The 25,207-nt window shown below is 44.5% G+C and overlaps 1 protein-coding gene across 5 annotated transcripts in view; it reads left to right on the forward strand.

Annotated features, from left to right (window-relative positions):
- The first annotated feature begins 953 nt into the window (after positions 1–953).
- The window catches only part of ICA1 (islet cell autoantigen 1), a 129,516-nt gene continuing 105,262 nt past the window's right edge, over positions 954–25,207 (forward strand). For 2 of the 5 annotated variants that reach the window (XM_045005214.1, XR_006576901.1), the window contains exons 1-3: positions 954–1,112; positions 16,499–16,544; positions 19,743–19,914. In XM_045005214.1, coding sequence (XP_044861149.1) covers positions 16,528–16,544; positions 19,743–19,914 — 189 coding nt within the window. In that variant the 5' untranslated portion in view covers positions 954–1,112; positions 16,499–16,527. Of the gene's footprint in view, positions 1,113–9,492; positions 9,511–16,498; positions 16,545–19,742; positions 19,915–25,207 lie in introns of those variants that run through there. The other 3 variants (XM_045005212.1, XM_045005215.1, XM_045005213.1) reach the window with 3 other exon arrangements.

Below are 25,207 nucleotides of genomic sequence, written 5' to 3' on the forward strand. Positions count from 1 at the left end.
AAGAACCCTAAAAGGAATAGAGATGAGGCTGGAAGGGCTGAACTGTGGCCTGAGGGTTGCAAGGGGGCTGAAAGGATGCAGGGGCTGTACTGATGGTGAGTTCTGAGCGGATGGGTGAGTGCTGAGAGGATGAACTGAGGATGGTGGGGTCTATGGAGTAGGGAGGCTGAATTGAGGAGGCTTGAGTGGGGACACAACTAACTGATGGGGGACTGGAGAACAGGATTAATTGCTGGGCAAGAATCCAGCATATGTGGAGGTGAGAGCTCCTGGAGCAGAGGCCAAAGTTACCTTATCCAGTACCTGGGGGAAAATGGGAAACACTGTCACATGCATATACCCTGGGGATGGGCAAAGGGAGTTAAAAAACCCAGAGACTGACCTAAAAAACACAATATAATCTTTGTAAAAAAATCTCATGGTTTTTGGGGGCAGTTTTATGATTTTTTGGGGTCTGACTCATGATTTTTCATCTGCTATTGGCAATACTGCTAGAGGTATGAAGACTCCTGGGGGCTGCTCCAACTCTCCGGCTGAAAGTCAATGGCCAGGCTCTCACTTGACTTTCATGGGAGCTGGATCCAGCCCCTGCTGTCCATTCCTTCCTCGCCGCTCTGTACCCACTAGGTCGCCCTGCCCCCCAGCACACAGAGGCTTCCTGATTCCGTGGTGTGTGTGTGGGGGGGGGGAGACTGTAGGGAGGAGAGAATTTCATGTATTGCCTCCAGCACAGAATTCAGCCAGCCCGGGGCAGACAAAGAGGCGGGGGTGGGGGCAGCCTGGCGCGGACAAGCCATGGGAGCTGCCAGGCACGGAACTGGGGACAGACACTAGGGCCCGCGCGCCCCGGGTTCGCGCCAGGGCAGCGCTCCCGAGTGCCGGAGCCGGGGGCGGGGAGGAGGATGTAGGTGACGGAGGCTCCGCCCTGCTCGAGGCCGGTCTCCCGGGCGGAGGAGCCTGCGTTCGGCATTGTGACGCTGGCGGGGCTGGAACACCTGGGGCGGCGGCGGCGGCAGCTCAGCAGGCCCCGGCGCGGGCTGTGGGGGGCGCCCCGGCGAAGAGCCCTCTGCGTCCAGCACGGGGCGGCTGCGCCCTCCGCATCCCCGGACAAGGTGAGCGCAGCCGGGGAGGCCCCGGGTGCTGATCGCGGCTTCTCGGTGCTGGGCCTGGCTGGAAGAGCAGGTTTCTCCTCTGGCAGCTGGTGCCCGGGAGGAGGCGCCTAAGGGCCGGGCCGGGCAGGGCTGCGGGGTGGGCATGCTGGGTAGGTACCACGTCTCCCTCGGGTGGGATCCCTCGCCTCTCTTGCTGGGCATGGGGCTCTGATGCGCCGCAGGTGGGGGTGTGAAGCCAGATGTGGCTGAGGCTGGATTGTGACTCCTAATGGGCTTTGCCTGTGCACAATTTCCAGGTTACAAAATGGCACCTGTCCCCTTCCATTCCCCCCCCCCTTTGCCATTCGGGTACATCACCGGGTTCATATGCAGTTTATCCATGTCTCTCTGGCTCCTTCCCCTCCCCGCACTCGTCCCCTCCAGCTCCTGGCCTTGTGGAAAATGGGCAGACATGGCAACAGGGGGAAATGTCCAGTTAAAACTATTAAAAATCCTTCTCCGCGTTGCCACCGACCCCACAGATTAAAATGGAAAGAAATTTACAAATCAAACAAACTTTTTACGGTTTTTTTCTGTTTGTTAACGTTTTGCATTTTTCTAAGCTTGGATGAAGAAAATGCAGTGGCTGTTTTCCCCCAGGTTAATAGTGGGTTTCTCTTTTTTTCTATTTTTGTGCATATTGCTCTGTTTGGGCTGCAAACCAGGTAGTGAAATGGCTACAGCCCAGCAAAACTGGTTCCACTGGGATTTTAAAAAGCATGAAAATATTTCTAATGGAGCATTAGTATTGTAAAAAGCTTAGTTTTACAAATCATAGATTTGTTTGCTGTGTCCTTTAAATTAGCATGTGAACAGCATGCATTTAGTACCTTCATGTGTGTGTGGGTTTTTTTTTTTTAAATCCCCAGGTTTAGTCTGACTGTAAAACAGGGTCCCTTCAATGAGCATGTGAGTAGCATGCTATTTAACTCATTGATATACTGACAGGTATTTATTTATGTAAATATATATTGTAAGTGTACTTATATATGTAAATGAAATAAGTGTTCTGTTCGGAACTATCTCATTTAGTGCTAATAGTCTTAGTCTCTCATTCTGATCCAGCAGAGATTATGGTTCTATTTGATTTCAGTGGATTAGGACCTGATTTATGTCCATGAAACTGAAATCAGAATCTGGCTTTTAGTTTCCAGAATATTTATCTCCTACGGTTCTCTGGATGTATTGGAAAGGGGAAAGCTGAATCTTTAGTAGCTGAAATGCCTTGTTGATATGTCATCTTTGGTAGTCATGTTTTCCCATTGTTTACCTCTGTTATCTTCTCCAATGTCTTGGTTTCTTGGTGGGTGTGGGGTGTGTTGAAAGTGTGACGCTATATGTACAAATTATGGGCTGAAAAGACCCAGGTACCAAGTTTTTTTCCTCCAGGGTAGGCTTCTCTGAAGTGAGCTTAGTTCCCTGGTTCTGCCTGCTGGGGCAGTCAGCTGTTGGTATCAGGTGAAAGCTACATCTCCCAGAGCTGTTTGTTCACTTTCTCACAACATCAGGCCAAGCAAACTGTGTGTTGGATTCTCAAATCCTTAACTCAGACCTTGTGTAATGCCAATCATTCCTCCAATGTTTCCTATTGGTGGTAGCAATGGTGAGGGCTCTTATAGAGGCAAGGCACTGACAGCTCCACTGTTTTTTATCACTTCGTTGTCTAGACTATGACCTTGTATACTGAATTTCCCCGTGTAGGCATTAATATGTGAATTTTAACAGATATAGTTACATCATCATAACCCATTGTGTGGACACTTGTATCCTGGTATGATTGCCTTTTTTCAATTTTAGCTTATGGCATTGAGGAAAAGGTTTAAGCTAAACCAACGAAAGCCACTGTTAACGTATTGGCATAACAAATAAAAATTTTCCAAGTAGACAAGCTGTATGTGAAGGCAATATGATGGTTAAAATGCTGCCAATGCCTTGTCTACATTAGAGCTGCACAAGTTTTCTATTACTGCACTATTGGGTGATGGCTTTTAATGAAACTGATACATTGCATTGGTTCTCAACATGGGGATTGCACCCTACACTGGAGATGGTCTAGGGAGAGAACAGGTCTAGGGAGGTCATTTATGGCTAGATGGGAGGAATATTGGGTCCAGAAACTATTTTGTCTTTGAAATATAGGGTCATGTTATGGAAAAGAGTACAAACTATTGGTCTAGTGTAGATTCTGAGCCCAGCCTGCTGAAGTCAATGGGAGTTTTGCCTGAGTAAAGACTGTGGGGTGGGGATCTATATTATTTTAAAAACAAGCATTTCCTCCTTCCTTTTAAAGCTAACTATATTGCACTGCTATCTATACATTATATGTGCTTCACAGTCCCAACCCTGAACTGTTCTGATGAATTCCTAAGTAATACTGCCAAAAAAAGTTTGAATAATTGCATATACTTTTTACCCTCTAACTTAGTGTTGAAAGCTGTTGTTTAAGTTGGCAAGAAAAGCTATTACTCCATCAATCTTCAAAACAAAAGTCAGGAAATGCTATCAAAGTGTCATTTATATTTTCTTAAATGCCTCCTCCAACAGCATAGCAGTAAAGCAGTTGGTTGTTCAAAATGTTTTGCCACTGTTTAATTTGTGTGGTATTTTCAAGGTTAAATTTTGCAGAATTATGCAAAAACATTATAAATAAGGAAAGACTGGAAGCCAAGAACATTGGAAACCTTCTTACTTTTCTACACTGCCTAGTAATTGTGATTTCACAATTGTTTTGTGGCTGTTACTAGCTGTGGTAACAGTGAGTCTCTTATGCAATCAGTTACTGTAGGGAATTAACTGTTACAGGTCATTATAAGTACATTCAAGTCACTCTTGCCCATATCTTCAGTAGAGATGACTCCTGCAGTGGAGCTAATTACAGACCCCATTGATGTTTCATTGAAAACTATAGTTCAAAGGTTGACTTTCAAGCACAACCAGTGTGTGTTGGTCTGGAGTGTTGATTCTAAGGTGAAACAGGATCATTGTATATTGCTGTTGCTGTGCAAGGTAAAACCATATGGTTAATCAGACCTCATGGATCAGAGTGCAAGCTGACCAGCTGATGGGGTTCAGAGAGGAATATTTCCCCTGCCTCCCCCCCCATGTACAGCAATAGTATCTTGCTTTATGGATGAGTGTGGGTAGGGATTTAAATTAGATATGTTGAGTAGTAAGCACTGCTGGAAATAGGATATCTGACCAGTTGAGCCTTGATCTTATTTATTATAGCAGGGGTCGGCAACCTCTGGCACGCGGCTCGCCAGGGTAAGCACCTTGGCGGGTCGGGCCAGTTTGTTTACCTGCCACGTCGGCAGGTTCGGCGGATTGCGGCTCCCACTGGCCATGGTTCGCCTCCCAGGCCAATGGGGGCGGCGGGAAGCTGCGGCCAGCATATCCCTCGGCCCATGGCGCTTCCCGCTGCCCCCATTGGCCTGGGACGGCGAACTGCAGCCAGTGGGAGCCACGATCCGCCAAGCCTGCCGATGCAGCAGGTAAACAAACTGGCCCGGCCCTCCAGGGTGCTTATCCCGGCAAGCCGCGTGCCAGAGGTTGCTGATCCCTGTATTATAGCAATATCTATCTTTTTTTGACATACCAGATAATGGAAGAAACTTGCCAACTCAGTTTATGAATAAGCTCATTTTCTAAAAGAACAATGTTCTAGAAAAGTAACAACTTCATTACATAAAATATTATTCTAGTATGGTTAAAGCTGAGATATAGCAAAGAATTGCCAAAACTATTTTGATAATCTAAACAAAGGCAGGTGCTCTGCATAAAGAAAATATCATAATAATATTTGATTACTTTCTAATTTATTCTACTTGGCATAGATTTTGTTTTGTTTAATTTTAGAGTGCTAAAATGTATTACTAAAGAATGTTATATAGTCATTTCAGAGTAATTAAAGAGGTTCTTAAATGTACTTAATTGAAGGACTGAGCTTTGTTCCCAGCTCCGCCATAGACGTGCAGAATGAAGTTGGACAAGACACTGAATTTTTTGTTCTCAGTATACCCATCTCTAAAATGAATACTTACCTACCACCATCCCAGGGTCATGTTAGGCTTTCATGTATATTTTAGAAGTGCTTTGAACTCTTCAAATGAAAGGTGCTGTAAAAGGGCAAAGGGATATTACGTACTGGGTTTTTGTGCAGGGACTATTTCACTTGCAGCAATTGCAAAGTTAATATTATTTTAGACTGAAATATCAATTTAATGTGCTGTATTAACCTATTTGTATGGTGTACATTATGCTCTGTGAAAGTTAATTATTACCTAGAAAAGACGATTGTTTGCACATGATTCTGTTGCCAATTGAATATGCCTGCACTTACGTTTGAAATACTTTGTTACACTAGAGAGTGTGATGTCTACATATAACAGCCTTATCAGTGTTACTGAGATAAACCACTGTTTTCAGGAATGTGTAATTCTGCTGTAAAAATGTTCCATGCCTTGGAACGTGGAATTTTAGGTTTTGGAAAAAAAGACAACACTTTAAAATGTTTTAAATTTAAACTGAGTAAAAAATAAACTTAAGAATTCTGAAGCACTCTCTTGCAATCTTATAATTGTCATTGTAACACACAAATTGTCAGGCATACAGCACGTAGTATAGCATAATCAGATTTGGCATTTGTGGGGAGAACACTGGAGTACCTGAGAGATTGCATCAGCACAACCTTGGTTACAATCATTTGTATTTAAAGAAGAATTTTGACACTTGAAGTTGTGCAGTTGATCTTGCAGTTGTGCAGGGACCAAAAATGTCTATGAAAATTAAAAAATAGAGATCACTTTGACATAGTGCCAAATTTCCACTTCTCCCTGCAGTCCAACACACGAGATCGCCAACATTTCCCAGTTCTACCAACCAAAAAAATGAGGTGCTTCTGTTTAGGAATTAAACTCTTCTTCTTACAGACATAATGTAGAAGTAATATGCAGTTGGGTTGACATTTGCTACAGAGCAACACATAGTGTTTAAGTGCGAATTAAAATTTATTGATTGGGAAAGGGAAGGGTGGCACCAAGCAGTAGCAATGGTAGATGGTATACCCTAAAGGATAGAGCATCCACAGAGGAAATAGACCCCTGGTTACTACATTCAGTAAGGGCTTGTTTACACAAGGAAATTGATTAGAATAAGCTGTTCTTCAGTAAGTATTCTGGACTAGTTCCCTGTGTGGACACTCTGTTCTGGATTAAAAGGCACATCATTCCTCAGTAATTAGTGCACTTTCAATTATTTAAACAGGAATTAATTTAAAGAAGTTCTATCGCCTGTGTAATGCAGGAAGTCAGATTAGGTGGTCACAGGGGTTCCTTCTAGCTTTATGAGCTATACATCTATGAATTCTGGAATGAAGTGACTTTTATAGCTTATTCCACAATAGCAATTACAATCAATTTCCCTGTGTAGACAAGCCCTTACTGAGGATTTAAAGCTGAATGAAAGAGGGACTGATGGTTTTAGTAATACAAAAGATAGTCCTCAAGCACATACATTGTTACTGGTAAAAACAATGAGGAGTCCTTGTGGCACCTTACAGACCAGGGGTCGGCAACCTCTGGCACGTGGCTCGCCAGGGTAAACACCCTGGTGGGACGGGCCAGTTTGTTTATCTGCCGCGTTGGCAGGTTCGGCCGATCGCGGCTCCCACTGGCTGCGGTTCGCTGTTCTAGGCCAATGGGGGAGGTGGGAAGCTGTGGCCAGCACATCCCTCACCCACGTCACTTCCCACAGCCCCCATTGGCCTGGGACAGCGAACCGTGGTCACTTGCTGGAGGATTCTCCGCACCTTGAGGTCTTTAAAGCACGATTTGAGGACTTCAGTAACTCAGACGTAGGTTAGGGGTTTGTTACAGGAGTGGATGGGTGAGATTCTGTGGCCTGCATTGTGCAGGAGGTCAGACTAGTAGATGATCATAATGGTCCCTTCTGACCTTAAAGTCTATGAGTCTATGAGAACAACAAAACTAGATGTGACAGATAATCAATTCAAAGTTGTAGAAAATCAACCAAAAAAAATTTGGGAGGGTGGGGTAGAATTTATATGAGATGTATGAAATTTTGCCCCTTGTGCCTCAAAAACCTGTGGGGTGGGGAAACTAGAAATGGTAGGAAATTATATGCAAAATAATAAATCTATATCCCAGTAATACCTAGGAGTGGAAGAGGGAAGTGGTCCCAGTGGGCTTCATGGGGAAGTTCTCCCCAGTACTGGGTATGGATGAGGAGAAAATTCGTATAATGTATAGAGCAGTTCTACAGAATCTCCATGAGACCCTCTATTCTGAGATGATTGTGGTATTTCTAAGACATAACAGAATAAGACGTATTTGTAAAAGCAATCAGGGAAAAAAAAGATCTATTTTGGATTAGAGAGACTGTTATTTCCTGATCCTAGCTCTTGAACTCATTTCCCTTCTTCAGCTTTACTTCTAAGGAAGCAACATTTCTCTCTCTCTTCTTTTTTTTTTTTTTAAAGGAAGCAGTTGCAATCTTTTTTCCTGCAAAGCTGAGGGTAAACTGTAAGAATATGGGGTTTAGTTATACATTTCTATTTCTGATTAAGCATAGACCAAAGGTGGTCAGAAGAGGAAGAAAAGGAGCCAATTTCAGCAATTAGGCACTAATCCTTCATACACTTGTATGCAAAATAAGCGCATGGATGAGTAGTCTCATTAACTTGAACTTTTTGTGTGCTTAAAGCTGAGCATGGGTGTGTATGCAGGACCAGGGCCTTAGGTACTGTGGTGATAGGTACTCCAGGAAAGCCCAAGAGAGAACACTGAAATGCTGGTTTGCATATAAATATAACAGCTAAGAATTCTAGATCAATTCTAGCTGATTTTTGTTATATATTGTTTATGAGGAATAATTTCTCTTGTATAGAATCGTTCCTTAAATTAAATTCGGTATGAAGTATAAATGAAAAATGTTGTGCTGCTTCTTCTGAAGAACAGGAACATTTGGTAAACCTTTCAAGACAGCATTATTCCATTTTTTTCTTTATAACAGTAAAAACGCTATCTGCTCTTGTGGCTATTATTTAGATGTTATTGCCTGCGAAATATAGTCTCTCCCTTAGTGGCCTCCCTCTGAGACATGATATAATACAGTATCCCTCGTGAAAGTTAAAGTTGGCAGGCTAAACAGTTCAAGACTGTTCTGACATGTCAGATATCCAAAGTAAATTGAATGGGTTATTTGTTTATTGTTTTCCTTTCCCAATAGTGAACGAAATGTGTAATGTTAAAGGGAAAAAAACTTTGCATGACAATACAGGTCTTATGGCAATGTTTTTACATAGGGTGTAAAAGTATTGTTTAAGATCTCAAATCATTAGGAGATGTGGAGATTTAAAAATTTAGTTCTCAGTCCTGCAAGATGATCCAAACTGGGCTCTGCATGGGCCTATGGCTCTTCCCACAGGGATCAGATTGCTGGATTGGGTTGTTGTATTTTGAGTCATTCATTCTGTACGTACATAGCAAGCTGAGCTCATGATTCTGTTTTTCTTCTTACAGTGGCTGATTTACGTCACTAATACAAGCCAAACAGGCAGCTCTATATTCCTTATGCTGCTTGGGAAAATAACAAAATAGAACCAACAAGACATGTGTCAGTTATCCCCTGACCTGTTGGTTATGTAAGTTCATGGGCAGACTGAAGGGAATGCACTCTGTCCTTTCTACATACCCACCACCCCCACTTGCAGTGAGAATCCTCTTGACTGCAGAAGCCGTGGTTATTTGATTTTTATGGAAACATGCTTTCAGGGAATTGTGGAGGGGAATGGCAGGGACACAGAGCTGGTGCAGAGGCACAGGACCTACACATAGACAGCCCTGGTTTCCCAATGGAACAATCAGGGACAAATCTCCATGAGAGGAACTTTGCAGAGATTTCCTCCCCTTTAGCTCCTCCTGCAAGGAAGGAGTCCATAATTCTTATGTATCTTAAAAACAGAACTTGCTGAAAGCTAGTATTTTATTACTGGTACTACAGTGCTGCTTGTTTTGTTACAAAATACTGTACTTGCAAGATTGACACTATTTCTACTTAGAACAGGTACAATTAATTTCTCTTTGCTATGCAGCTGGCTAAAAATGTATCTAGATAATTGATTATTTAAAATGCAGATAAGGAAGGACTAAAGTAATATGATAACTGGTTTAAAATGCAGAGGCAGAGGGAGTTCAATGGGAGTGGAAGATCCTTCGTGCTTGCAGGGTCATATCAGATCAGGAACCGTGAGTGTATGATAACCGAGAGGCTGGTGGAGAGCTTAGGCATTACCAGGAGTGTGAATTCATCTCCTGTTTTCACACAATACCTTAAGATAAAGGTAGGGTTTGCTGGATTCTTCTCCACATTTCATGCTGTCCACATATGTTATTTCTAGATACTTCCCAAGAGAGCATGTCATTTGATGGATTAATCTTAGTTCTTTTTATATCACTGTAGTGTGTCCCCTTTGAATAACTAAATTTATCTGCAGGTTGACATCCATAGTGACTTCATAGGGTTTTCTTCTCATTACCATTTCCTGATTTTAGGAATCTCTGCCTGGGTGGATTGTGTATTTTAAAACACTTGGATTACAGATGGGCCTTGCAGTGAATTGTAAAAGTATAGTGAGACTCTGTCTTAATAAATTCCCTTTGGTAATTCATTATACCAATGAGCTCTTCAACCAAGAACTCTTTATCTGCAGCTCCCATGCACTCTTGGTTTTGTTAGCTGAATTGACCCCCCCCAAGTCAGTTGTCCTCCTCTGGTACATGGATGAAGAGGTAGCCCCTGCTGTAGCTGGGTCCTGAACTGTTGCTCGCTTTGAAGACCATGCCCAAGATCTTGAATTGGCCTTGGAAGTGAAATGGGACCCAGAGAAGGGTGGAGAGTGATGGCTTCGTGGTGATTCATTCCACCGTGAAGTTGGGCCGCCCTGTTCTGCAGAAGCTGGAGCCTCTGTGCTGCTTCCACTGGATAGTACGAATGCAGTGAATTGTAATCTGTCCAGGAGGTGGTGAAATGGATCATTTTGCTCATATCCTTTTCTGAAAGGAAAGAAGGAATTCTGATGATCTTACAGGAACAAAACAGATCCATTCACAAGGATACATCTTTCATTCTGAAACTTTATTTATTTTTAAAGCCTGCAGCACATGTTTCCTATCAGTTTTATTCTGAACTCTTTACTGGGGACCCACTGCACTAAGGGCCAAACACAGCCCCATCCTCACCCACATCAGTTGTCGTGGCCTCCTGTGCTGCAGCACCACTATAGTGGTACAGGTGCATACTGGAAGCAGAAGGTCTACTTGTGAGGAATAGGTGGGCTGGTGAGGTACACCTTTGTGTGGATCCTCCTGTTCAACCCCTGCAGAACAGGACTGTGTAAAGGCTCCCCTGTAGGTTACTTGCAGCCATTGACTGGAATAATCTCTGCAGAATAGCACCATACCCAGGGGCGGCTCTAGGATTTGCGCTGCCCCAAGCAGGGCGGCACGCCGCGGGGGGCGCTCTGGTGGTCACCGGTCCCGCGGCTCCAGTGGACCTCCCGCAGGTCCTGCCTGCGGGAGGTCCACCGGAGCCGCCTGCCGCCCTCCTACAGGACGCTGCCCCAAGCGCGCGCTTGGCGCGCTGGGGTCTGGAGCTGGCCCTGACCATACCTACAACACGAATGGGGATAGGAATTAGAATGGCGAATGGAAGTTTTATTTTTCCGTAGGTACATATCCACTTTCCTTAGCCAGATGCTGGGGTCTGGATTTTCCCTTTACTGCATACAAATCACTTTTTAAATATGCACTTTGCTTAATTTGATATTTTCATGTAAAGAAGAATTATGTCCTGCTTGATGTCAAAATGCAGAATTGTTGGGTGTCAAATCCAGATAATGCAGAGAAGCCAGCAATAAATATTTTTTCTTATTAATGATGTTCAGATATTAATGTACTCACTTTTCTGAAAGTTGAGATTAACTTGATTTATTTGGTGTATACGAGCTGCCAGATGCTGGGACTGGATGATAGGGGATGGATAACTTGATGGATTGCCCTATTCTGTTAATTGCTTTTGAAGCACCTGGCATTGACCAATGTTGGAAGACAGGATACTGGGCTAGGTGGAACATTGTTCTGACTCGGTACGGCCATTTCTATGTTCTTATGTTATGTCTCAATATAATTGTAAATGGGGAATCATTATTGAATGGGTTTGCTTCTTGTGCATCCTGCAGGGATCTATTCTGGTCCGATGCTATCTAACATTTTTATCAATGACCTGGAAGAAAACAAAACCACCCCAGATAAAGTTTGCAGATGATACAGAGATTAGGTAAATGGTAAGTAATGAAGAGGACAGGTCCCTGATACAAAGCAATATGAGTCGCGTGGTAGACTGGATGGAATCAAACAATGTGTTTCAGTGTGGCCAAATGTAAAGTCAGAGATGTAGGAACAAACAATCCAGACCAGCCTTACAGGATGGGGAAGCAGACACTTGGAAAAATACTTGGGGGTTATGGTGGATAATCAGCTAAGTCTGAGCTCCCAGTGCAGTGGTGTGGCTAAAAGGGCTAATCCGCCCTCTTGCTCACTCATATTGACACTCGTGGGGTTTCATCAACAGGGCTGGAACCTTTAGATCCACCTCACAGACCTCTGGCACTTGAGCGAGCACAGTAACTGATAGCAGCAGTAGGTTGCCATCCTTTACATGGATGAGCATTCAAGGGGGATGAGACACACTTTGCCCGTGGGTTTCACAGACATTTGCCAATAGCAGAAGCATGGTGAGACTCCAAAATCTTGGGTTCCATTTCAGCCTCTGGAGCAGTGTGTGTTCTACTGGGCACAGACTCTCTTTGCCCAGTCCCACCAACCTGTCCTTGTCCCAATCCCATCTCTTTCTCACCCCTGGCTCTTTGTCCCAGTCCCAATAGCCACTCCTCAGACTACTGAGTCCAGTCTCCTTGACCAGCCAGTCCTAGTCTTCCCCACCAGGCTTGCTGTCTCAGTCTCAATCTCCCCAGAACCAAGCCCAGTCTCTTTGCCCAGCCAGTTTTATTTTCCTCCTCCCAGCTTCTTGTCTAATCTCTGTCTCTCTCTCCCCCCGTCTCTCCACTAGCTCCAAGTCTTAGTCTTCCTCCCTGGGCTCCTCATCTAATCTGTCTGCTCTCACCAACTCCCTATCTCCTTGTTTCAGTCTCTTCAGCCAGCCAGTCTCAGTCTCCCCCTTTTCTCCAGCGTCTTGTCCATTCTGTGTCTCCCCCCCCCCCCCGCCCCAGTCAACTGGCTCCCATTCCCAGGCTTTCAGCCCTTTCCAGGCAGTTTCTTTCTCCCTTTCCCCTTCAGTTTCCAGTTTCACCAAACTCCTGTTATCAGCCTACTCCTTGCCCTCAGAACCAGTTTTTGTCCCCTCTGTATTTGGATCAAAGGACTTCTTCTTCAACACTGCCTGGTTGCCAGCAAGGGGGTCACTGAGAGCACAGAAGAGACAGACTCTCTAATCTCGCCTCTGGTGCCTAATCCCACCCCAACCCAGAGCAGCCATTACAGAGGAAGTCTGGCTTCACTCTTGTATAACTGAGCTGGAGGGAGCATATTCAGTCACTCTGTGGGGATCGTGTATGCATAGTCTAGTCACACATAGGAGCTATGAGAGGCTTGACAATGCTCAGTGGGGATGGAATCTCAGATTTTAGCTGCTAAATCTAAGAATACTCTTCTCAGCCTGTGCCCGTTTTTTGTCAAAGGCTCGTAATTTAGCCAAATGTGGGCAGATTTTCACAGGGATAGCAAAAGGCACATCAACCACACATGCCACCTCCTGCAATATTTCAGTTCCCTGCTCTAAAGTATAGAGGTGCTAGGTCACCAGAGTTCTTTAATGTGGGTAAAACTGTGTATTTTTCACTACCCACCTTCTGGGAAATTGAACTAGCTGAACTACTTTGACGGAAATTTTTCAGAAATATTCAGCCTGAGGCAGACCCTGGCAAGTAAAACTTCAGCCTGAATGATAAAAGCTTGGCAAAGTTATAGGCCCACTGGAAACTGTGTCTTTTAATGGTAAGAGTCAAGTATCCACATGAATAGGTTGCGCTACCAGCACTGTCTATAAAACATATGTAGGATGGATTAAAATTATTTTACAGGACAAGATTAGAATTCCAAAATGACCTGGACCTATTGAAGAATTGAAGAATTTGGTCTGAAATCAACAAGATGAAATTCAATAAAGACAAGTGCAAAGTAATTCACATAGGAAGGAAAAATCAAATGAACAACTACAAAATCAGGAATAACAGACTAGGTGGTAGTACTGCTGAAAGGGATCTGGGGGTTACAGTGGATTGACAACAATGTGATGCCGTTGCAAAAAAGACTAATATTATTTTGAGGTGTATTAACAGGAGTGTGGTATGTAAGGCACAGGAGGTAATTGTTCCACTTTATTCAGCACTGTGAGGCCTCAGATGGAGTACCGTGTCCAATTCTGGCACCATGATTTATGAAAGAAACTGGAAAGAGCCCAAAGAGGAAAGTGACAAAAATGATAAAAAGTTTAAAAAAAACAAACCCAACCCTGAACTATGAGGACAGGATTAAAAGAACTGGGCATCTCTAGTCTTGAGAAAAGAAGACTGGGCAGAACCCTGATAAGTCTTGAAATGTGTTAAGTAGGGATGTAAAAGGTTAACCGGTAAGCATTAGTCTTACCAGTTAACCCACCTTAACCGTCAACCCCAGGCTGGCTGGCTGGAACGGTCCCAGCGGCCCCGTGCTGGCCGGAGCAGCCCCAGCTGCGCTGGCCGGTGGGATCGGCCCCAGACGCTTAATCGGCTAACTGTTTAAACAACATTTTTAATCGTTTAAATAGTTAACTTTTTAAACGGTATTTACATCCCTAGTGTTAAGCGCTATTATAAAGAGAGCAATGATCAATTGTTCTGCATGTCCATTGAAGGTAGGACAAGAAGTAATGGATTTACTGTGCATCAGTGGAAATTTAGGTTAGATATTAGGAAAAACTTTCTAACCATGGGGGTAGTTAAGCTCTGGAATAGGCTTCCAAGGGAGGTTGTGGAATCTCCATCACTGGAGGTTTTTAAGAACAAGTTAGACAAACACCTGTCACGTATGGTCTAGGTCAGGGGTCTCAAACATGCGGCCCGCGGGCCGCATGCGGCCCGCGGAGCTCTTCCCTGCGGCCCGCGGAGCTCCCCAGGGGAGCTCCGCAGGGGCCCCCAAGAGAAAAGCGGAGGCTCCCGCCTCCGCCCCTCTCCTGGAGCCTCGGCGCATAAAGCGCCGAGTCTCCGTCCGAGCGCCTGAGCCCCGCCCCGATCCGAGCCGCGTGGGGAGGGGGCGGGGCTGGGAGCTCTGGGCTGAGCGCTGCGCTCGGCGTGGAGCTCACAGCCCCGCCCCCTCACCACACGGCTCTGAGCGGGACCGCCGGAGACGCGCTCGGGTAAGGGGGGGGGAAAGCGGGACCCGCCGGGGCCGGGCCGGGGGGGGGGAAGGGAAGCGAGACCTGCCGGGCCAGGGGGTGGGGGAGGGAAGCGGGACCCGCCGGGGCCGGGCCGGGGGAAGGGAAGCGGGACCCGCCGGGGCCGGGCTGGGGGGGGGGGGGGACGGGAAGCGAGACCCGCCGGGGCTGGGCCGGGCCGGGCCGGGGGGCATGGGCGGCAGGTTATATATTTGTGTGGGGCCCGGGCCCCAGCAATATTCAGGGCTGGGCGCCCTGCTCCAGCAATAGTTGGAGCTGGGTCTCTTCCCGCCCCCCCCGCCTCCCCCGGTCCTGCCTGGATCGGCCCCGGCCACCGCAGGTCTCCCCCCGCCGCCGCGACCCTGCCTGGAGCAGGTCCCAGCCCCCGCCTGCCACCCCCCCTCCGCCGCGTTGTGTTGCGTCCCTGCCTGACAGAACGCAGCGCGCCTCTCCCCTGCCTGCTGCCCGGAGGGCTCCCAGCAGATTTGCTGTCTGCTGCCGCAGGGTCCTAGTGCCTGCCCTCCGCCAGTACTGGCAAGGCAGGCTGCCCTTACCCTGAGCCTCTCCAACCCCAAACCCTCAGCCCCAGCCAGAGCCCTCATTCCCCCCGCACCCTAATCCTCAGCCCCAGCCCTGAGCACCCCCACATCATGAACCCCTCATCCCCCTGCACCCTAATCCTCAGCCCCAGCCAGAGCCCTCATTCCCCCCGCACCCTAATCCTCAGCCCCAGCCCTGAGCACCCCCACATCATGAACCCCTCATCCCCGCCACCCTAATCCTCAGCCCCAGCCAGAGCCCTCATCACCCTTCACCCTAATCCTCTGCCCCAGCCCTGAGCGCCCCCACATCATGAACCCCTCATCCCCCCGCACCCTAATCCTCTGCCCCAGCCCTGAGCGCCCCCACATCATGAACCCCTCATCCACAGCCCTCACCCCACACTCCAAACCTCTTCCCTAGCCCTGAGCCCCCTCGCATCATGAACCCCTCATCCACAGCCCTCACCCCACAGCCCAACCCTCTTCCCTAGCCCTGAGTCCCCTCGCATCATGAACCCCTCATCCACAGCCCTCACCCCACAGCCCAACCCTCTTCCCTAGCCCTGAGCCCCCTCCTGCATCATGTACCCCTCACCCTCAGCACAGCCCTCACCCCTGCACCCCCTCCTATCCCCAAACTCCGTCCCAAAGCCTGCACCCCCACCCCCTGCCGCAGCCTGGAGCCTGCGTCGAGCACAGAGCCTGCATCCAGACCCCCTCCCCCACCCAAACTCCCTCCCAGAGCCTTAGGCAGTAAATCTAAGTGCGTGTTTTGTCCTTTGAGTGAGGTGCATTACTGAGTGTATATATTTATTAAAACTGCGCGCGCTTAGGGGAGGAGGTGGAGAAGAGACAGGGCAGGGGCGGGGCCTCATGGAAGGGGTGGATTGGGGTGGGGCCAGGGGCAGCAAGGGGGCGTGTCAGTGATGCGGCCCTCGGGCCAATGCACTAGTCCTCATGCGGCCCTCGGGGTCATTTGAGTTTGAGACCCCTGGTCTAGGTTTTCTTGATCCTGCCTCCAGCACAGGAGGTTGGACTTAGTGACTTGTCGAGGTTCCTTTCAGACCTACATTTTTATCATTCTATGTGATCCCCATTGACTTGAATGAGAGTTCCATGTGTGTAAATGAGTGCAGCAATTGGTCCATAGCTTGTGGAATATTTGTGACAACATGGAAAGAAGGATGCTGTAAACATAATACTTAACATGTATATATGGTTGGATATCTGCTTTAAGAGCTTATTTCAGTTTTATTTTAAATTCAATTTTAGTGGTTACTTATATATATTTTTTTTTAGTTCTAAGTGTCTGAAGAAAATAAAGAAACATGGATGGCCATAAGTAGTAAGTAATTTTATATTTTTAACCTGTCACACTAAGAAAATTAGAAGACACATGCTGAAGTGTTGCTGTCTATACTTACCACACTTCTTATGTTTTGTCATCCAATCTTTGACATAAAATCCCCAGTAAGAACAGATAGGAAAAAAAACTGACTGCCATGTGATCAAGTAATGGAAAAACCAATATGTTAGTTATTAATCTTCTGTTTTTATCCACATCATTTAACTTTATGACTAAAGTAGATACTTCTTTAGTTATAATTGTTGTTAGGTTTTGTTAAATGATAGTAAAATTTAAACATTCACTGTATAAAAACCTAGGTTGACAATTTACAGTACTGAATAAAGTTGTTCACAAAAACAGCGTCCTGTAGTACAGAGGCTTTTTCTGTTCAGTTATCCTATTTACAGAGTATATGGGCAACACTCAATTCCTCATATAAGGTACACTTTAAAAATTATGATCAACTCTCATGCATAAACAGGACTAATTTTTTTCCTCAAAGTTCAATTTAAAACTTTAGTTTTTCCATTGTCCTTAAGAAATTGGTAAAGGGTTATATTCCCCTGATTTCTTCAAAATTTGGCTATTATCTAAGAATTCTCTAAATCCATAATTCTTATTAAATGAGTTTTCTTTTTGTTATATGACATTTGTAGCCCAACTGTGTACCCACTGAATTCCCCTTGACCTCAAAAGAAGTAGGAATGTAAGCTGAAACACTGGGGCTTTGATCCTATGTTTTGATCTGCCCAGGTACTGCCTCATTGACTTTAGTGAGGCACAATAGTCTGCCTGTTCTGACCACAGTGCAGGTCTGAGACTTGAGATATTGCAAAACATGAATTATAAACTTTAATTTCCCATTAAGTCCTTTTAATAAAATATATGTTTTGAAAATGTTTGTTTTTATGGGTGTGTGGGTGTGTTTAATTTAATTTTACATTTTTCCTTGAAGTGATTTTGATATCTTTTCTATTTTGAATAATTTTAAGGGACATTGTCACTTTTGTTATAGATAAAAGCTGATTTACTTTGAGAATTAAGACCCTGGTTCTCTAAAGAAATCTGTCTGGAAAATTCTTAACTTCATGATGGGGATTCTTTGGATCCTCACTTTAATAATAGGATTAAAACTTTGATATTTGCTGCATCATAAAATATACTACACATTTCACCTGACTTAATATGCTGTCCCTTGTTAATATGTATGCAATTAGTTTACAAAGAGTTGCACATGAAATTGGATTTGGCATGTTTTTTCATATACTGAATATTTTGTGCGGCAGCAAAAAAGTCACTGAAAACCTTATTTTTACTTTGGGATCTGCAATCAAATCTTACAAGTCAGTGTTTAGGTTGAATAAGATGCTTTAATTTCTCTATTGTAAATATTTTTGTGAGAGATGAAAAAAGTGCTTTGTGTTATATACATTTTAAAAAACGATTGAATCAAATAGTATAGTTAGGTCATACAATTAAATTTCCTAGTGAATATAAAACCTATGTGGCTATGAACCATGTAGGGGCATAAGTGAGCCTTCATACTTTATTTTATATTTTAACAAGTATTCAGTCTCTTTAAATTCTTCTAGAATAATAATTTTACATAATTTTAATATTAGCAAACCCATTGCTTTTAAACATTTGCCAAATTAATGCAGTTTTTCAGTTATTTACGGATTAGGGATTCCATTTTCACAGAAGTTAATAATTAACTGTTCATCAGATACATCAGTGTTATATTGAGAATCTAAATTTTCTGTGCCTCATATGGTTAAAGGAATTGTAGGAGGATGCAACTTCTATTTCATCTACAACAGGGGTTGGCAACCTCTGGCACACAGCTCGCCAGGGTAAGCACCCTGGCGGGCCGGGCCAGTTTGTTTACCTGCCGCGTCGGGAGGTTCAGCCGATCGCAGCTCCCACTGGCTGTGGTTTGCCGTCCCAGGCCAATGGAGGTGGTGGGAAGCCGCGGCCAGCACATCCCTTGCCTGTGCTGCTTCCCGCCGCCCCATTGGCCTGGGACGGCGAACCACGGCCAGTGGGAGCTGCGATCGGCCGAACCTGCCAACTGGCCCGGCCCGCCAGGGTGCTTACCCTGGCGAGCCGCATGCCGGAGGTTGCCGACCTCTGATCTACAACTTCAGTAAGTTTACAAAAGAGATGCAGAATCATCCCCTGATGGAAAATAATCTGGGAAAAGTGTACATGTTGCAAACAATCAAGCAGAATCCATTTTTCCTGCTTCTAGACTTCGTTCTGTATAGAATTGGAGTGTCAGACTTTGTCTTCTGCTTGGCAGAATGAGCAGGATAGGGTATTGTTGCTTGCTTTTCTACACATTGAGTTGCAATCTGTTTACATACTAGATTGACATTCAGGGTGAAATCCTGGACCTATTGAAGACAATGGCAGTTTTCTACTGCAGCCCTTGAGTGGGGCCAGGATTTCGCCTTAAATATCTCCCAATATATGAATCAAAAAACCATTACAGAACAAGTAAATAAAAACACAAACTGAGACATTATCATATCTGCAATAAATGACTCTATAATACTGAAGAATTCTTCACTGCTAAATACACCTCTACTCCGATATAACGCTGTCCTTGGGAGCCAAAATATCTTACCGCGTTATAGGAGAAACCGTGTTATATCGAACTTGCCTTGATCCGCTGGAGTGCGCAGCTTTCCCCCTCTGGAGCACTGCTTTACCACGTTATATCCGAATTTGTGTTATATTGGGTCGCATTATATCGGGGTAGAGATGTATTGATAATGGGCAACACTACCAATTTACGACATTCAAATTGGAAGTGGTTTAAATGCTTCCAAAAATAAGACTGGAAACATTCATGAATATATTGTCATGCTAATATTTATTTTGGCTAAAAGGAATTAGAGAATTTGCTGCATATTTGGTAGTGATGAGCATTAACGACAACTTCAGGTTTAGGATTTGACCATTGCAAAGTGCAGAAATGTTCAAGTCTAGGGTTTTTATTCATAACCACAAGTATTTGTTCATAATTAGTAGTTTTATATTGTTTCACAGATAAAGAATATATATATATCCTTTTTCCTCTTTTTCTTGATACTCCTTAAAAATCTAATAAAATGTTTGAAAGTTTTTTTTTAAAAGCCTCATTCTTTTTATTTAATCAAGCATTGTAATTTTGTTTCTTAAATGTTTCAGCAGTTATTCAAGGGAATTTTATGACCAGTATGCTCAAAGCCAGGAAAAATCCGTGGTCAATAAAATGCAGCAGAAATATTGGAAAACAAAACAAACCCTTATTAAAGTCACAGGAAAGAAGGAAGATGAACATGTTGTGGCTTCAGATGCAGACCTGGATGCAAAACTAGAGGTTTGTAATGAATTTACAATAGACATTAATGACTGAAATTTCTCTGAAAATCTGATAATGGGATCAAGTCTGTGTGTTTGTATGTACATATGTATGTGTACCATACTTTGTATTTATGTGTCTAATCTCATGTGCAGGTTGTGTGTGGGGCAGGAGTTGGGAGTACTGCACTGTTTGATATCCACTACAGTTAAATGTGGTTTTTTTTGTTTGTTTGTTTTAAACCAACAAACCAACCAACCTCAACTCAGCAATATTTTACTTACTAATTAAGATTTTATAATTTTCACTACACAAAACAGCAGAGCGCTGGAAAAGTGTTCAAATGTTTGCTGCTGAATTAGCAGAATATTAAAAGAAAAGATGTTTATGGGGGCCCTATAAAATATCATCGTGGTGGTGGTGGTAAAAGTTCTCAGCAATAGAATGGGGAAGCTAAACAAATAATTTTTCACCTGCTCTCAAAATATTGGGGTGAAATCCTGGTCCCCACTGAAGTCAAAGGGAATTTTTCTATTGGTTTAGTGGGACCAGGTTTTATCCTAAGATTGCTAAAACTTGGAAAATTATTTTATATCTATTTGTTCCTCCTGTAATTTTAATTTGGATAAATTCTTTATTCAAACTGTTGTGTAGGACTTATGCCACAGAACATCTGTAGATAGAATGATCATAGTCTGTCAAGCCTTTTGACTGTTGGTTGAAAATTGCTATGTAAATCTAAGATATTCACTGGCTATTATTCCCCCTCCCTCTAAAACGATACTTACTTTAAGACAGGACAAATATTAGGCCTGAGACCCTTAATGATGTGTCTTTCTACTGTGACATATCGGGATACAACTGAGACTGAGTTGCTGTGTCACCCCTGCCCTCCAAATTGGAATTGCTGCTGGAGGAATTCTTCACTGCTGCGCTCATGCAGAATTCATGTCCCCTGCAGATTTCTTTGCTTCCCTGCAGAAAAATGACTTTTTGATGGGGAAGCTGCAAAAACGGTCATGTGCCCCTCCCCAGCAGCTTGGGCACATCATTTTGGGGGTCCAGAGCAGCTGGCAGAGACGTAAATCATTGCAAGGCAGGAGGCATGGACGGGGCTGAGGACACCCTGGCCAGTGGGTCCTACCCTGTGCTGGGCTCAGTTGCTACTCCCAGCTGGACTGGGGGTGGAGAAAGGTTCCTCTTCCCCTGCAAGGAGCAGCCAGGTCACAGTCAGACCTTCTTCCCCCTCCCCCCCACCCCCCCAAAACCTCACCCAGCTGCAGGAAGCTCCGCACCTCCCCCCTTTGCCCCAATTGCTCCTCAGCTGTGGGGAGAGAGGTCACTGTATGGGGAGCTGCTCCCCCTTCAGCCCAACCCCTGTGCATCCAGACCCCCCCCCGAACCCTGACCCTGCCAAGCCTCACCCCCCTGCACCCATTACCCCCTGCCCCCGCTTAGCCCCACACACCTGGACCCCCCTGCCGAGCCCCATCCATGCTACCTCTGTACCCCCACCCCTGGACCCAGACCACCACCTGCTGAGTCCCCTGCACTTGAACGCCAGCCTTACTGAGCCCCAACCAACTGTAACAGACCCCTACCTCACCAGGCCCCACTTCCCCAGGACCTAGACCCCACACACTGAGGCTCCACACCCAACCCTCCCTGCTGAGCCCCAGCCATCTTCACTTGGACTTCCCCACCCCCGCGAAGTTCCATTGCCTTAGCTCCTGGTACCCCCCAATGAGCCCCTGTGCATCCAGATCCCCTCAGCACCCAGATACCTCATTAAGCCACCCATTCCCACATTGCCCCACACAGAACCCTCTCCCCCTACACTAAGCCCCTGCCAGGCTGAGCCTGCCTGCGTACACCTGGTGCGCCCGGCACAGAGGGGAAGGGCGCTGGGGTGTTTCTGGGGCAGGCCCAGCCCTTGCACTGTGTCAGGGTCAGGTGCAGCCTCAGTCTGTGTCCTGGGGGAGGTAGGGGCTGCAGGGTGATCTTCCACCTGCACGCAGCCAGTGGCTGGTGTTCCTCACTGCAATACTGGAGCCTCCACATTTATTTGACAAATAAAATTTGCAGACCTTTCATTTTTTTGCTCAGAATTACCCCTCTAATATACCATACTTTGCTGCTGTAGCCTCCAGCCTGGACTGCTCACCAACGCCCTCCAGCATGTACGTCACTGCCAGCTATTTTATCTGTGTGTGCTGTAGCCAACCAGTCACACACACTTTGGCTCCTACCCATTATACTGCAGGGTGACAGCAATGCACTCCCAGTCTTAGATTTCCCCGCAGCGATGTACGTCTTGTACTACCCAGCCCTCTCCTGGACAATACAAATGTATATAAAGCCTGTTATTTCTTTAATAGAAATAATATGCACACAACTTGCCATCCCATGTGGATTTTCCCAGACACTTCAGTTTAAACACACTGGATTAGATAAAACAATACATCAAGTTTATTAACTACAAAGAGAGAGGTTTTAAGTGAGTGAAAGTAATGAGGCATAAAAGTCCGAAGTGATTACAAGAAAATAAAGTTAAAACACTACTGGTGCCTAACTTAACAAACTATATCAGATTCACGCAGATTTTCTCACCATATGTTTTCAGCCATCTTACTGACCAAACTCTCTAGCTCAACGCCCCTACTCCCAGAATCTAACAAAGGCTTCCTTTGTTGCTTCAGGCGTAGAGAATGCCTTGGGCAAGGGGAGAGAGAGAGACGGGGCCCATTGGGGAGTTTGTCTCTCCTTTTTATAGTTTCAGTCCCTCTCTTGAAAAACATTTCCAGCTGAGGTTCAGGAGAGACAGAGCCTTGTGGAAGGATATTCCATGCTTTTTCCCCCATCTGCTTGGACTTCTTTTGTCTCCCCTTCCTGTTTGATGACTCTGTTTACTGCTGTGCACACAATTCTTTGTTTGAGACAGAGCTATTTGCCAACCTCTGTTTGGAATGTGTTAACAACACCATACCGTGGAATCTTTTAACTTCACATACAGTGTTGCTACTCATATTTCACCAGGAAAATAATGACCAGCGAATTATGAGTTTTCAAATGGTATCTTGCAAGGCACACTTTGTGCAAAGATTATTACAATAATGTGTAGGATGTGGACACAGATACATTCAGTCACACATACGTTTTAACATTTGTCTGAAATTTGGCATAAAAGGGACAGACTGACTTGTGACATTGGCAAACTAGGTGCCACATCATGCCAAGGTCTCCATGTCTCAACTGAACACTAGCAAATACATAGCTGGAATCAGTCTGATTCACCTGTGTGTTGATATTGTTAAAATACATATTGGAATTATAAGAATTGGTGTTATTGGTATTATTGGTGTTTAGACTTTGAATACTTGTGAGTTGCTGCATACATTAATTTCATTTATAACCTCTGTATCCCATATTGTCAGGTAATATTTGATGGTTGTATTGTGAGCCTCAGTGACTCTGTAAATCACTAGATAGGGAGAGAGTCACTAGCTAGTGCGAAGGGCTGAGCTTCAACAGAAGGTGTTGTCCCCTTCTCAAAAGGGAAGGTCCATCAATACGAGGCAGACTGGTACAACCGTAGGACAGTATAACTGCAATTTCCCCGTGTTCCATCAACAAGAGGACAAAAAACTTTTGTTCTTGTTCTGCCTCTTCCCCATGAAAATGAGTTATACAGGTGGACTCCTCCCATCAGCTGAGTTTGCAGCTCAGAGCTTGTGGCTGAAGGGGGGATAAAAACCCTAAACAAAAGGCACTTGATATCTCTCTGCTGCTTGGACTCTGGGGATGGTGGGGGAATGTTTCTAGGCATAAACAAGAGATCCCCAGGTGCTTAGTCTGGGTTAGCCCTAAAGGACTTATAAAGCTTGCTGCTGATAGAAGCTTCTATTTCCTTTTGAAATTTAAGATTGTAACTCACTTGTGTATCTATATTTACCTACTTCAAGCTTGTAAATAACTCTCTCGTTTCCTTTTCCAGTTTAATAACTCTTTATATAGTTTATTATTGGGTTGGTTACATGCATAGTCTTTGTCGTGACTTGCCATTGACCCAGAGTAAATGGCTGGTCCTTTGGGATTGGGAGTAACCTAAATATTACTATGACTCTTGGTGTGATGGACCATCTATCACAAAGGTACGCTCACCTTGGTGGTGAGATAGATTGGAGTACCCAAAGGGACTGTCTGTGACTCCATGTTGAGGCAGTTGGAGTGCCTCAGGAGTTTACATTTGTTAATTGGTTGGTGAAATCTAAGTATAGTGCTCACAACCAATTTGGGGTTTCTGCCCTGGTTCCTAACAGTCTGCCCTGAGGTTGGTGCTTGTCCCTGAGCTCAGCCCTCTTATCAATGCTGCAGCAACACAGTTGTATTGGGAAATAGGGAAATGAGTGTTTGCTAAATAGAAAAAGGAAAGCACATTTTTACCTAAATAACTTTGTAACTGCAAATAGTACTGACTATTTGATAGACGAGCCCAGCACAAATGTATAGTAGGCCAGAGTGAAGTTTGATTAAGTATGATGAACTGTGTGCTGAGTGCCTCTTACAATATTTTTATATAGTGCCTACCATATCTCAGTTGCGTCCCGATGGTGCTCTCATAATAGAAATAATAATAATAATAATAAATTGAAGCTATGAAATGTATGTGTCTGATGTGTGATTACACTGGAACAGAAATAAAACTGATCAGGTTGAAGATTCTTTATAATCAACAGCCTTGGCCTATTGATTTATAAACTAAAGCCTCAGTCCTGCAAAGGGATCTGCAGGGATCGATCCTTATGCCAGTAGAGAGTCCCACTGAAGTCAGTAAGTTTCCACCACCCATGGACCCCTTTTCAAGACTGTGGCCTTATATTGAAAAGCTAGTAGGCATTGTGTTATCTCATATACTCCAATTAAGGTGCTCTGTGTGTACATATACTTTTTTTTCTTCCAAAATAGTGTTTTATACAGCTTCATGGCTAGTGCATAGATTTAAAAATGTCAGTAAACAAACATAAGAAATAAACATGTTCTTGGTGAACCGTTACTTTATTTTGCAAAAACAAAGATAATTGTTTTGTTTTGTTTTTTTTCTTATGTTTCCTTTGTATGTTGTTGATCTGTTTATAGTTTCAGTAAACAATTTGAATCTAAGTAAAGGCTATTGGAGGAAAACCTTACATTCAAGTCTGAGAGGGTATTAGAAGCAACACATTTAAAAAGGAAATGATTTAAAAAAAATTAAAAGTAATGCAGGTTTGTTTTAGAACAAATATTTTTTTGTGTTTTTTTCTTTAGAATGTTT

This window comes from Mauremys mutica, chromosome 2, assembly GCF_020497125.1.
Source record: "Mauremys mutica isolate MM-2020 ecotype Southern chromosome 2, ASM2049712v1, whole genome shotgun sequence".
NCBI lineage: Eukaryota > Metazoa > Chordata > Testudines > Geoemydidae > Mauremys > Mauremys mutica.